The following is a 13132-nucleotide window of genomic DNA, read 5'->3' on the forward strand; positions in this document are numbered from 1 at the left end:
GAAGGCTTCTCAGTGGGCATCTTTTAAGACCTATAGTCCTCCCTAATGGCTCTTCCCAGTGAGACATCTAGACTGATTGCATTCTGCCTACGGGGCATTCCCCAGGTGTAAACACATCTGTGATTGATGCATAGACAGTATTCCTAACTTCAGATACCAAAATGATGCATGCATACAAATAGCATAATCCTATTCAGTGAATCATAACCTTTCCAATGATATCTAACATGTCTTAACTTGTATAAAATACATCATAGTTATGCCATAATCATATCCTATATAACAATATCTCTCTGAAGAATATGGGGCATAATGTCACAATGTCTGTGAAGAATATGAAGTCCTTTGTATCTTGGGTATTTTCTCCCTCCTTCTGAAATCACTGAATCAATGGTTTTGTTGATGGAGACAGGGAGGGGTGGGTATACTCTCAATGATTCAGTCGGTCTTCACATTTTGTGGAGGGGGTGGGTATTTATAATTAGGAATAATATCCCTTCTGGTTTATAGACGGAAAATGCATTAGGAATAAATATTTTGAGTTGTTTAATATGTTAGGATACTATTCCTTCCTGTCCCCCCAGTCCAGACTAGTTAGTTCATCTCTCTGGCTGTCAGGCAGCAGGAATCATTAAGATGAGCCAAGGAATTTGCCAACCTGGACTTCACTCTTCCCTGCCACTCAGAATACTGTGCTGTGTTCTGTGTAGTCACTCGCTTGATCTGTGCTATTTTGTATTAGTTAGCATAGAGCTTGATGGAAGCTAAAATACTCATGGCCTTAGTGGAGTGCCTTGCTACTCATACAGCCTACAGGCTGCCTGCAGCTATGTTTCTTGTGGCCTCCAGTGCTGTTCAGTAATATTCGGTAATTTTATAAGGGAAGATTTTTAAATGTAAATATAGTTAATTGGCATACAGCCATTTTGAAGCCTCTTGTGCCTCCATGGTCACTACTTCACTATCTGCCAGAGTCCCATGGCTCACATACCACCTTCATAGGCAGGGAGGGAAGGGGGTTTGTAAAATATGCCCTCTGCCTATACTAAAACACCACAGAATGGTGGGGGAAGCCGTTGAGAGCTCTTCTGGAGAGAGCGCCATGTGAATATAGCAGTAGAAATATACTACCAACCACCTGACGAAGATGGTGATTGTGAAATGCTCAGGGAGATTAGAGAGCCTGTAAAAACCAGAAATCTCAATAATAATGATATAATAATATTATATATAATATATAATATTATATATTATATATATTATTATATATACATTATTATATATAATAATAATAATAAAGTTTCTAGACACCATTCAATAACTCCTCCTTGGAGCAGCAAGTCCTGGAACCCACAAGGGGAAAAGGCAGTTCTTGATTTAGTCCTAAGCAGAGTACAGGATCTGATCCAAGAGGTGAATATAGCTGAACCGCTTGGTAATTGCAATCATAATATAATTAAATTTAACGTCCTGGGTTGAGGGGGACAGCAAAGAAGCCCACCACAGTAGAATTTAACTTCAGAAAGATGAACTACACATAAATTAGGAAGCTAGTTAAATGGAAATTAAAAGGCACAGTCATAAAAGTGAAATGCCTGCAAGCTGCATGGAATTTCTTTTTAAACACCATAATAGAGGCTCACATTAAATGTATACCCCAAATTCAAAACATTGTAAAAGTACCAAAAATGTGCCACCATGGCTAAATAACTAAGTAAAAGAAGCGGTCAAAGGCAAAAAGGCATCCTTTAAAAAGTGGAAGTTAAGTCCTACTGAGGAAAATGGAAAGGAGTATAAACTGTGGCAAGTCAGGTGTAAAAATATAATTAGGCAGGCCAAAAAAGAATTTGAAGACCAACTAACCAAAGTCTCAAAAAGAAACAGCAATTTTTTTTTAAAGTAAATCCATCCGAAATAGGAAGCTTGCCAAACAATCAGTGGGTGCACTGGACGATCAACGTGCTAAAGGGGCATTCAAAAAAGATAAGGTCATTGCGGAGAAACTAAACAAATCTTTGCATCAGTCTTTGCAGAGGATCCTGAAGCCTGATCACACTTGTACTCAGTCCTCTAGCAGCACGCCATCTCACTCCCTGCTCCTTGCACACCTTCCACTAACTGATGGGAGGTCCTTTTTAAATCAGGTGTCCTGATTAGTTTGCCTGTCATAATTGATTCTAGTATGTTCTTAATTCGCTCCAGGTGTCATAATTAGCTTGTCTGTCTTAATTGGTTCTAGCAGGTTCCTGGATGCTCTAGCGCAGCCCCTGCTCTGGTCACTCAGGGAACAGAAACCTGCTTCTCCAGTGGCCAGTAGCTCTGCCTTTGACGACTCTCCCATAGCCCTCTGCCTTGGAGTGAGGCGGGAGGCTGCTGCTCCTGCTGCTGGGGCTGCTGCCTCTGCTCCAGCTACTCCCCTGCCTGGGCCAGACCCCCCACCCCTACCCCTTCTCTGCTACCTGGAAGAATTGGTAGGGGAAGCAAAAGTGGATGGGAACCTGGGAGGCAGTGACCATGAGATGGTCGAGTTCAAGATCCTGACACAAGGAAGAAAGGAGAGCAGCAGAATACGGACCCTGGACTTCAGAAAAGCAGACTTGACTCCCTCAGGGAACTGATGGGCAGGATCCCCTGGGAGAATAACATGACGGGGAAAGGAGTCCAGGAGAGCTGGCTGTATTTTAAAGATTCCGTATTGAGGTTACAGGGACAAACCATCCCGATGTGTAGAAAGAATAGTAAATATGGCAGGCGACCAGCTTGGCTTAACAGTGAAATCCTTGCTGATCTTAAACACAAAAAAGAAGCTTACAAGAAGTGGAAGATTGGACAAATGACCAGGGAGGAGTATAAAAATATTGCTCGGGCATGCAGGAGTGAAATCAGGAAGGAAATCAGCCAAATGACACCTGGAGTTGCAGCTAGCAAGAGATGTTAAGAGTAACAAGAAGGGTTTCTTCAGGTATGTTAGCAACAAGAAGAAAGTCAAGGAAAGTGTGGGCCCCTTACTGAATGAGGGAGGCAACCTAGTGACAGAGGATGTGGAAAAAGCTAATGTACTCAATGCTTTTTTTGCCTCTGTCTTCATGAACAAGGTCAGCTCCCAGACTACTGCACTGGGCAGCACAGCATGGGGAGGAGGTGACCAGCCCTCTGTGGAGAAAGAAGTGGTTCGGGACTATTTAGAAAAGCTGGACGAGCACAAGTCCATGGGGCCGGATACGCTGCATCCGAGAGTGCTAAAGAGCCATTGTCCATTATCTTTGAAAACTCATGGCGATCGGGGGAGGTCCCGGACAACTGGAAAAAGGCTAATGTAGTGCCCATCTTTAAAAAAGAGAAGGAGGAGGATCCGGGGAACTACAGGCCAGTCAGCCTCACCTTAGCCCCTGGAAAAATCCATGGAGCAGGTCCTCAAGGAATCAATTCTGAAGCACTTAGAGGAGAGGAAAGTGATCAGGAACAGTCAGCATGGAATCACCAAGGGCAAGTCATGCCTGACTAATCTAATAGCCTTCTATGACGAGATAAATGGCTTTGTGGATGAGGGAAAAGCAGTGGACGTGTTATTCCTTGACTTTAGCAAAGCTTTTGACATGGTCTCCCATAGTATTCTTGCCAGCAAGTTAAAGAAGTATGGGCTGGATGAATGGACTAGAAGGTGGATAGAAAGCTGGCTAGATTGTTGGGCTCAACGGGTAGTGATCAATGGCTCCATGTCTAGTTGGATGACCTCCTGAGGTCCCTTCCAACCCTGATATTCTATGATTTTATGCTGGACCACCCCCCCCGGTTGCTGCTGCTCCTGCTGTAGCCCCTTGGGGGAGCCTGCTCGCCTGCTCCCCAGAGGAGGGGATTGAGGGGCTCCAGCCTCAGCCGTTGCTACTGCTGCTGTGGATATTACCACCATCACCACCTGAGAGGGGTCCTTCCTGCCTGCCCACCAGATAGCCTGCTGGAGCTGCTGTTGCTGCCTGGGAACTGCTGGAGCCTCGAGGAGGAAGAAGGGGACCATCTGTTGCTGGGGGAGTGTGCAGAGCCTCTGCAGACCAATGTGGAGGGTGCCTTCAAGGACTGTGTAACTTTCGAACTGTGCTTTTGTGGTGGGGGTCTTGACTGTGTCTATGGGGACATAGGGGGTGTGGCGTGGAGCCTGCCCCCATGTTCATCTGTGTCCCACCACCACCATCGCAGCCCCCTCCATCAGCCCCACTGCTCCTTACCATCTGCCTCAGCTCCTGCCTCTGGGACTCAGCTGCTCGCTTGGCTTGCCACGCCCTTTTGCCACCACTTGGGCCTGAAACAGCAGCCAGCAACCATTGACTTTTTTTTTTGCAAGCGCACGTGGGCGCATGTTGCCCCTCTCTGGACTGACACCCCCCCTTCCCTGCAGCAATCTCCCCCTCTCCCCTTGAAGACCTTTGCTCCCCCGTTTTGCCTCAGCCTCTCAGCAGTCCCGTCCCCCCCCGCCCGCAGTTCCCCTGCCCTGACTAGCCCTTTGCTCCGTGTGCCCATGCCCTCTCCCGTGTGCTTGTGCCCCTCCCCTGTTTCAGTATGAACCCTGGTATCACTGCACCCCCCCATGTTGTTATAACCCTCCTCCATCTCCTAGTGCAGCTAGAGGAGCCAGAATCCCATTTTGTGTTAGAGACTGAACCCCCCCCCCCCCAAAGTGCTTGATAGCCCTCCCTCTTCTGGCATCGTCCTCCCCTGCCTGCAGCCTAGTGGGGAGGAGTGGTCACCCTGTTTCCCCTTTCCCCTCCTCCCTCCGGTGTTTCTCCTCCATTCCTGCTCATTATGGCGGGGGACAAGGTGGGAGGGACTCCTTGGGCAGACCCCGTTACCCATCCTCCGCTAGCCCCCCCATCACCCCCTCTGGCTCCCACCTCAACTGCCACTGCCGATCCATCTGCTGCCGCCCCCTCTGGGGCACCAGCAGCGGTGGGCAATGGAGTGGACTCCACTGCTGCCATGTCCCTCGCCCCCTCCGATTCTGGGGGAGTGCCCCCCCCAGCCAGCGGGAAAGGCCAGGGCAAAAAGAAGGGTAAGGGCCCTGCCAAAAAGGATAGGTCCTCCACGGTAGGGACTGCCCCTCTGCCGCGGCCCCGCCACTGGCTGCGGCATTGCTCTGCGGGTGCCCCTCTCCCAGCCCCCAGGGCGTACGCCCGGGTGGCGGCGACTCCCCTGCCTGCCCCTACGTCATCTCTCCTGACCGCTGCCTCTGCTACCATCTCTGGCATTCGGAGCCCCTTCCCCACCTTGACCAGGAAGCATGGCATCCTTTGCCTCCTGGTGCCCGCCTCGCCCCATGTGGAGACCTACGTGCGGGTGTTGGCGAGGGTGTTGGGGCCCACGGCCATCATGGTGGCCTCCAAAATGTACAGGAGGGTAGTCATTTTCCTGGCATCGGAGGCCACCACCCAGGAGGTGGAGAAGGGCCTGGCGGTGCGGGGGGGGGGCGTTCGTCCCCCTGGAGCCACTGGAGAACCTGGGTGTCCGGTTGGTCCTGACCTCCGTTCCTCCCTAATGCTGCCCTGTTACCTTGCTCCTCTACCCTGGGGAAACCCCTCTCCATAGTCAGCCCTCTCTCCCTGGGCTGCAAAAACCCCGCCCTCCGTCACGTTCTCTCGTTCCGCCGGCAGGTGCAGCTTCAACCACCACCGGTGGCGTGTGATGGAGAGGCGCTCGAGGGGTCGTCCTTTGTGGTCCCCTACCAGGGGGCCCATACCGGGTGCATTACTCTATAGGGCAGGTCCGGTGCTACCTCTACCAGGCGATGGGGCACATCCGGAGGGACTGCCCCTTGGCACGGCACAGAGGAGCGTCTGGGACGTCCGAGCCCCAGCAGGGCGCTGGACCTCCAGGCTGCCCGGCGGACAGAGCCGCTCCTCCTCCTCCCCAGCCCACCACTGCTCCCGCTCATGTGCTGGGTCACCTCCCGCCACACGCCCAGATGAGCGGGAGGGCCCCGCCTCTGCTGCATGCACTCTGGAGGGGCCTGTGGAGGAGGTTGTGCTGGGCATGGGAGAGGGCTTGCCCCAGGGGGAATTTCCCTCCCCCATGCCACCCCACCACTGCCCCTGTGCCCCGGCCCAACCCCTGTCCACCAGCCCACAGATGATGCCATGGAGGGCTGGGTCCAAGTGCAGGCGAAGCAGCCAGGTGGAAGGCTCGAGCTCCACTCCTCCCGTCTGATGCGGAGGCCCCCTGAAAGACGAGGAAGGGGGCCACCGACACTGAGCCTTCTGCCTTTCCTCCAGGTGAATCCCACCCGCTGGAGCCAGCTGCGGATGACGTGGCAGCAATGGAGGGTAGCACCACCTCTCCTCCAGAGTCCCTCCTCGAGGGGGCCTCCAATGGAACCCCTCCATCTTCGCAGAGATTGAGGCCCTAGGTCTGACCCCAGTCACTCAGGGGGAGGACGACCCTCTGCCAGCGGGCCTCAATCTGGGTGACTTCAGCCCACCCACTTCCTAGATCCCAACAGGACTACTCTGCTGTACCCAACTGGCCTGGTTCTATCACACTCTGTTGTACCACTACCTCTTCTTGAACAAGTAAAATAATGGAAAGTCAATACCTTTGTCCTGCTATCTCAGTGTTGGTCCAGGCACCATCATGCTCAGCTGGTGATATTGGCTAAACTGAGGTAGAGTCTCAAACTGGTCCTGGTTTGTGGCATAGCTGGACCCGTCTCCCCCCAGTACTTGTCGTCCTCCTTGCTGTTCAAGGCAGAGTTCTCTGCCTTGGGCTCCTCAGCGGTATCCGGTGGTTAGTGGGGTCTCTGCCAAGTATGTCATGCAGCTTGGTGTAAAGGCAACAGGTATGCCTTCCATGATTCCTTCAGTTTCACACGTCACCACTGCTGATCCCTGTTGTACCCCTTCATCTGCATCAGCTGTGCAATCTTTTCGTACCTGTCTACGTTTCTGTGGCTGGTCCATAGCTGTGTCTGTATAGCCTCTTCTCCCCTCTGGCCCAGTGGGTCCAATACCTCCTGTCTACGGAGCCAGCATGGTTGGTTGGGGAGTTGCACACAACAAAGGAGAGCTTCTAGATGTGCTTACCGAGGTTGGCTATCAGCAGGGATCCTAGTTTTCTGTGATAACTTAAAATTCTCCGATGATAAAAACATAAAAATCTGGGGGGTTTTCTGTAATTAAAATGAAATGCTGAACTTCAGTTTCCTTAGCCATAATATATATAGGTATCAGTTGAACACAATGTTTTATTGATATATTTACAATTTTTGGGCGGACAGACTAAGCCCCGCCCATTCTTCTGATTGGATAATCAAAAATTCCGTTACTCTGGCCCCGGTCACAATTAGATTGGACAATCAGGGTTCCATAGTATACGTTTTTAAAAATGTAAAAACTAAAGATTCTCCATAAAAATGCCACGTTTTTCGGTGGCAAACGGATTTCTAGGATCCCTGGCGTTTAAAAAATATGTGGAGATTTTAAAGGGTAAGGGAGTGTCTTCCGGTCTTGATGGTTGGGCAGTGGAGTTCACAAATGTGACCAAGAGCAGTCACTGTTGGTCGTTGTGTAACACTTGCTGGAGGGTCGAAAACCTACCTATGCGAGGAGACTTGAAGAGCTTGCCTTGTTTAGCCTAACGAAAAGAAGGCTGAGGGGAGATATGATTGCTCTCTATACATACATCAGAGGGATAAATACCAGGGAGAGAGAGGAGTTATTTTAGCGCCAGTGTCAACACAAAAACGAGTGGATGTAAACTGGCCATCAGCAAGTCTAAGCTCGAAATTAGGTGAAGGTTTCTAACCATAGAGGAGTTAAGTTCTGGAACAGCCTTCCAAGGGAAGCAGTGGGGGCAAAAGCCTAACTGACTTGAAGACTGAGCTTGATAAGTTTACGGAGGGGATGGGATAATGGGACTGCATGTGGCCCATCTGTGACTGCCAGAAGCAAAAATCCCCAGTGGCTGGAGATGGGACATTAGATGAGGAGGGCTCTGAGCTACTACAGAGAATTCTTTCCCAGGTGTTTGCCTGGTCATTCATGCTTAGGGTCTAACTGATTGCCATATTTTGGGTCAGGAAGGAATTTTCCCCCAGGTCAGACTGGCAGAGACCCCGGGAGTTTTCGCCTTCCTCTGCTGCGTGGGTCACATGCAGGTTTAAACTAGTGTAAATAGTGAATTCTCTGTAACTTGAAGTCTTAAAACCATCATTTGAGGTCTTCAGTAAGTCAGCCAGAGGTTTGGGGTTTATTTCAGTAGTGGATGGGTAAGGTTCTGTGGCCTGCAATGTGCAGGAGGTCAGATTAGATGATCATGATCATTCCTTCTGACCTTAAAGTCTGAGTCTGTGATATATATCATGCAGCATCTACACTCACTGTCAACCTCAGTAGATCGACCATGGCTCAGTGCAATTTAGGGAGGTGGTTTTACTGCATCACCGTAATGGAGCGCTTACGTTGACCAAAGACCATTTTATGCACAAACAGATCAACCCAAGATGATTTACATCAGCCTAAGTTACTGTAAAGTGTTTGGTGTAAGCTGAGGCAAGCACTCTGTGATAGATAGGAGTTCTGAGAATATAGCTTTCATGTGAAAGCTCCCCAGGGGTTTGGTTAGAGCTGTGGTGCCCAACCTTATATCACAGGAGTGCCACATAAACCTACGTACAACCTTGTGTGGGCCAAACAGATTCTGCATACTTCCTTGTGTAAACTAAAATTATGTAAATATGACAAAACACTAATGAATCAGCCATTAGTATATTGTGTTGAAGTAGGCCATGGGCCTTATGAAATCTAGTGGGCCATGTATGGCCTGTGGGTGATAGGTTGAGCATCCCTGGGTTAGAGTAATCAGTAGAGTTCAGTGATTAGAAGTAAGAGCCATGAAAAAGCTTATCAAAGCTTTGCATTTATCCTATTGTAGTAGCTGTAAATATGCACTTTATGTACCAGCATTGTTGGATTTTTCCAGGTTCTAAACTGATATTTCTTTCTCTGATTTCCACAGGATTATTATAAGATTATTAAAACTCCTATGGACATGGGAACAATAAGGAAACGTTTGGAGAATAACTACTACTGGAATGCTCAAGAATGTATCCAGGACTTTAATACAATGTTTACAAATTGTTACATCTACAATAAGGTATATGACTTTGGGCCTGCCAAGGGAATGTCTTGTAATCATTGCACCACTTCAGAACTGCATGTGGTTGGTTCAGATGCCACTTCTTATAACAGTCCTTAAATGTAACTGAATCCAGATTAACAGACGGTTTCTTGAGAACTGTGAATACTAATAATTTGATAGCAGTTTAGGCCCCCTCTTGCCTTTATGCAATGAAAAGACAAGACAGACCTATCTTCCTGATATTCTCTCAGATGAGTTAATAGTGGATATTGGCATTTAAATATCTATGGTAAGAGGCCGGAGACGACTGGGGGTGCGGGTACATACCTGGTGTTAGGAATGAGGTGAGAAGTAGAATAGTGCAATGAATCCTTTTACGCCCAGTTGTGTTTTTACTATGGCACTATGAGATTTTGCCTTGTACAGTGTGCACTGTTCTGTATACCATTTTACGGGAGGGATATCAAGGAATTGAAAAAGATACAGAGAGCAGCAAGGATCTCTAGGGTGGCAGGGAGTGGGGTGTTAATAATTGAGGATAGGTCAGAAAAAGAATTGATTTATGCTTCTAAAACTGAAATAGGGGACATGGCTGAGTTGTGAAACTATGAGGTAGAGAGAAGATGGAGGCCACCAAACTGTTGGAGAAGGTAACAGTCTTAAGAACAAGGAGGCATGAACGGGATCTGGGACTAAGTGTTAAGAGAAACTTCCTTAGAGTGAGTTATTAACTTGTAGGTTCCACAGGCAGCAAAGAAGCTGTGTGACCCACACAAGATTTTGTTCATTTGTTCAAAGATCTGGTGTGATCCTCCCCACTACACTACACTTCCCTTCCTCCTCTTGCCCTTAGTACACTCCTCCTCCTCCCCCATCATTGGCACCAAGGCTTCCTGCCTCCTCTTCTCTTCCTGCCCAAGTGCCCCATCCCCTCTTGTCTTCTAACCTCCTTTATATCTGCTCTCTCCCTTTTCTCACTCTTATCCTCTCTTTCATTACATACCTTTTCCCTCACAGTGTAAGCATGTTTAGGCCTCCCTATCTTCCCCTCAGACCATGGTCCAATCTTTCTTCTCATCTTCATCGCCAAACTCATGAAACATTCTATCTGCAACTGCTGTTTGGAGTTTTTCTTCCAGTTCTGTTCTTGACCCTCCAAACTGGCTTCTGCCCTCTGCACTGAAATTGCACACTAAAGTCTCTAATGATGTTTCCCTAGTTAAAACTCAGTTTCTGTACTCTATCTTTATCCTCCTTGACCTCTCGGCAGCTGTAGACACCATCAACCACTCCTTACATCTTGAAATTTTGCCCTTCATTGGCTTTTCATGATTCTGTGTTCTCATGGTTCTTTTTTCCTCTGACTGCTCGTTTAGTAGTTTCTTCTGCTGTTGTCCCTCAAGGCTTCATCCGAGGGCTTTCTCTTTTTCTCCCTCAATCTCTCCACTGATATATTGTCTCCTTTCATCCAGTCTAGTATCTCAGACTGTTTTTCTGACATCTCTTTATGAAAGTCCAGTCATCATCTTAACCTTAACATGGCCAAAACTCAGCTCTTGATCTTTCCTTTCAAGCCCTCCACATTCCCCCTTCCTCCCAGTCACTCAGGCCCATACCCTGCTTCTTAGGTTGTGACTCTGCCCTGTCATTGGACCCACACATTCAGTCATGGGTGTTGGGTGGAGCCCCCCCCCTCTGCGGAGGCTAGCCGCAGGTCGGTCTCTCTCTCTCTCTCTCTCTCTCTCTCTCTCTCTCTCATACTCTCACACACCTCCCCCACCTCCCCCCACCCTGGACCCAACCCACCCAGGGGAAAAGCGTGTTGGAAGATGACTTGTGATGTGCCCCATGCAAGTTCCAGAACGGCTGAGGAGGTGGGTATGTGCCTCCTCGGCCACCCTGGAACCTGCATGGGGCATAATAAAGCAAAAACGTTGCTGCCAAACCCTGCAACTGGGAGTCTCCCAGCCTGGGGGAGGTAGAGCCTCCCTGGCTTATTATACATTCTGCCCATGAATTCAGTTCTTTTTTTATATATTGCTGTTTTCTTGCACATCTTTAAAATATGACCTCTGTCCACACAGCCAAAACCTTCACCCAAGCCCTCGTCATTCATGTCTTGACAACTGCAGTCTCCCCTCTTCTGCCCTTAACTGCTGCTGACTGCTCCCATGAGGTCTGTTCAGAATGCTGCTGCTACAATGGTCATGTTGGCTTGTTGATCTGACCATATCAGCTCTTGCTGATTCCTCACAGTGACACCTTCTTTACTTGTGCATCAGATACAACAAGTTTCTTGTCTTCATCTTTAAGGATGTTCCTAATTTAGCCCTACCCATACCAAACTAATCTAGTAATTTTATCAGCATATTGACCTCTTTCTTCTCTCTGCCGGAATTCCCAGCCTTTGCTGCCTACCAGTCAGCTTCTTCCTTAAGCAGTTCTTTGCTTTCTCCCATAATTCCACTTATGAGTGGGTAAAATTTCCTGATGAAATCCAAAGAGCCATTGCGATATTTTCCTTCAGATCCCTCCTTAACGCACACCTGCCATGATGCCTACAAAATGCAGCCTGCTGATCAGAGCACTAGCAGGTGACAAACTGGGATTATTCCACTTCCTTTCTTTTCCCACTCTCTATTTCTGTCTCCAGCTGAAAAAACAAATTACCGTGCAGCAACAAAGCTGTTCTTCACCATGCTCATTTGTCTGTATGTTGTATTCACATCTCTCTACCCATCATCTGTTTGTGCTGTCTTTAGAATGTAAGCCCTTCAGTGCAAGGATAATGTATCTCTTTTCTGTTCAGCATCCAGCATAGTAGGGCCATAAGCCTTTGGATACAATGATAATATAAATACTACTACTACTTGTAATGTAAACATTTAAAAAAGAAACGTTAGAGGAACCACTTGGATGGGATCAGGAAGCATTAGAGCAGAGGGTGCCCAAAGTGTGGGGCGTCCTCCCCTAAAGTGTGTGGATGACAGTCTTGGGGGGGCATGGGCCAGCCCCCATGGGGGCAGAGAGAGTGTGCCAGCCAGCCCCTAACTGTCCCCAGCTCTGCTCTGGTCCAGCCCCTAACTGCGTCCCCGGTTCCCAGCCCCATGTGTGTGCCTGGCTGCAGCTCCATTCCAACCCAGGGCTGAGGCTCGGGGTAAGGCCAGGAGTGGAGCCACACCTGGCCGCGGGCCTGGATGCCAGCCCCCATCGCAGCCCAGCTGTGGCTCTGCTCCTGCCCCAGCTGCGGCCCCAGCCTGAGTCCCCCTTATCGCTGTCCGTGTCTCCCCCACACTACGTCCCCACTTCCAGCCCCAGTGCGGGGGGTGGGGACGGGCAGGGTTGGGGGGGCATGATCCTCAAAAGTTTGGGGGTTGCTGTGTTAGAGTGCAAGTTTGGGTGGGCAGGTGAAAGATGTATGATGTCTGTACTGGAATGGTTTTGTTGCATTTTCAATCTTGGTTATGACTAAACTCAATATTAAAGGGAGAAAAAGACAGAGCAAAATCCTAAATGTGGCATTAATTTTCTAGGTTACAATCTCATACAAACCTTGCTTCGAAAGTGTGTACCAGGCCTAATTTATTTTATCTATCATTAATCCAGCCAGGGGATGACATAGTCTTAATGGCAGAAGCTCTAGAAAAGCTTTTTCTGCAGAAAATCTCTGAAATGACTGAGGAAGAAACGGAAATTGTAATAGTCCAGGCAAAAGGAAGAGGACGTGGGAGGAAGGAAGCAGGTAAAGTAATTGACTGACCACTCTTGAGTTCAGTTCTTGTTCAGGGATACCCTCTAGTGCCCACTGCAATTTGAATAAAATAGCAAAAAATGATCAGCCACCCTCATGTAATCCTCAAACTACAAGTCACAACATAAAATGCTTAATCTTAATTTCAGCTGCTTATCTACATTTGATATCTGAGCTATTGACAGCAAATGGATACGGGCCACATTTTAGAAGTCCCTTGACCATGTTTATCTTTGGGCACCCTGCTTATGCAGTAGA

At 48.6% G+C, this 13132-nt stretch overlaps 1 protein-coding gene across 13 annotated transcripts in view; it reads left to right on the forward strand.

Moving 5' to 3' along the window:
* The window catches only part of BRD4 (bromodomain containing 4), a 244767-nt gene that overhangs the window by 121927 nt on the left and 109708 nt on the right, over positions 1 to 13132 (forward strand). For 12 of the 13 annotated variants that reach the window (XM_043533002.1, XM_043533003.1, XM_043533000.1 and 9 more), the window contains 2 exons: positions 9001 to 9138; positions 12730 to 12865. In XM_043533002.1, coding sequence (XP_043388937.1) covers positions 9001 to 9138; positions 12730 to 12865 — 274 coding nt within the window. The remainder of the gene's footprint in view (positions 1 to 9000; positions 9139 to 12729; positions 12866 to 13132) is intronic. The other variant, XM_043533008.1, reaches the window with a different exon arrangement.

The sequence above is a fragment of the Chelonia mydas genome, chromosome 20, assembly GCF_015237465.2.
Source record: "Chelonia mydas isolate rCheMyd1 chromosome 20, rCheMyd1.pri.v2, whole genome shotgun sequence".
Classification (NCBI taxonomy): Eukaryota; Metazoa; Chordata; order Testudines; family Cheloniidae; genus Chelonia; species Chelonia mydas.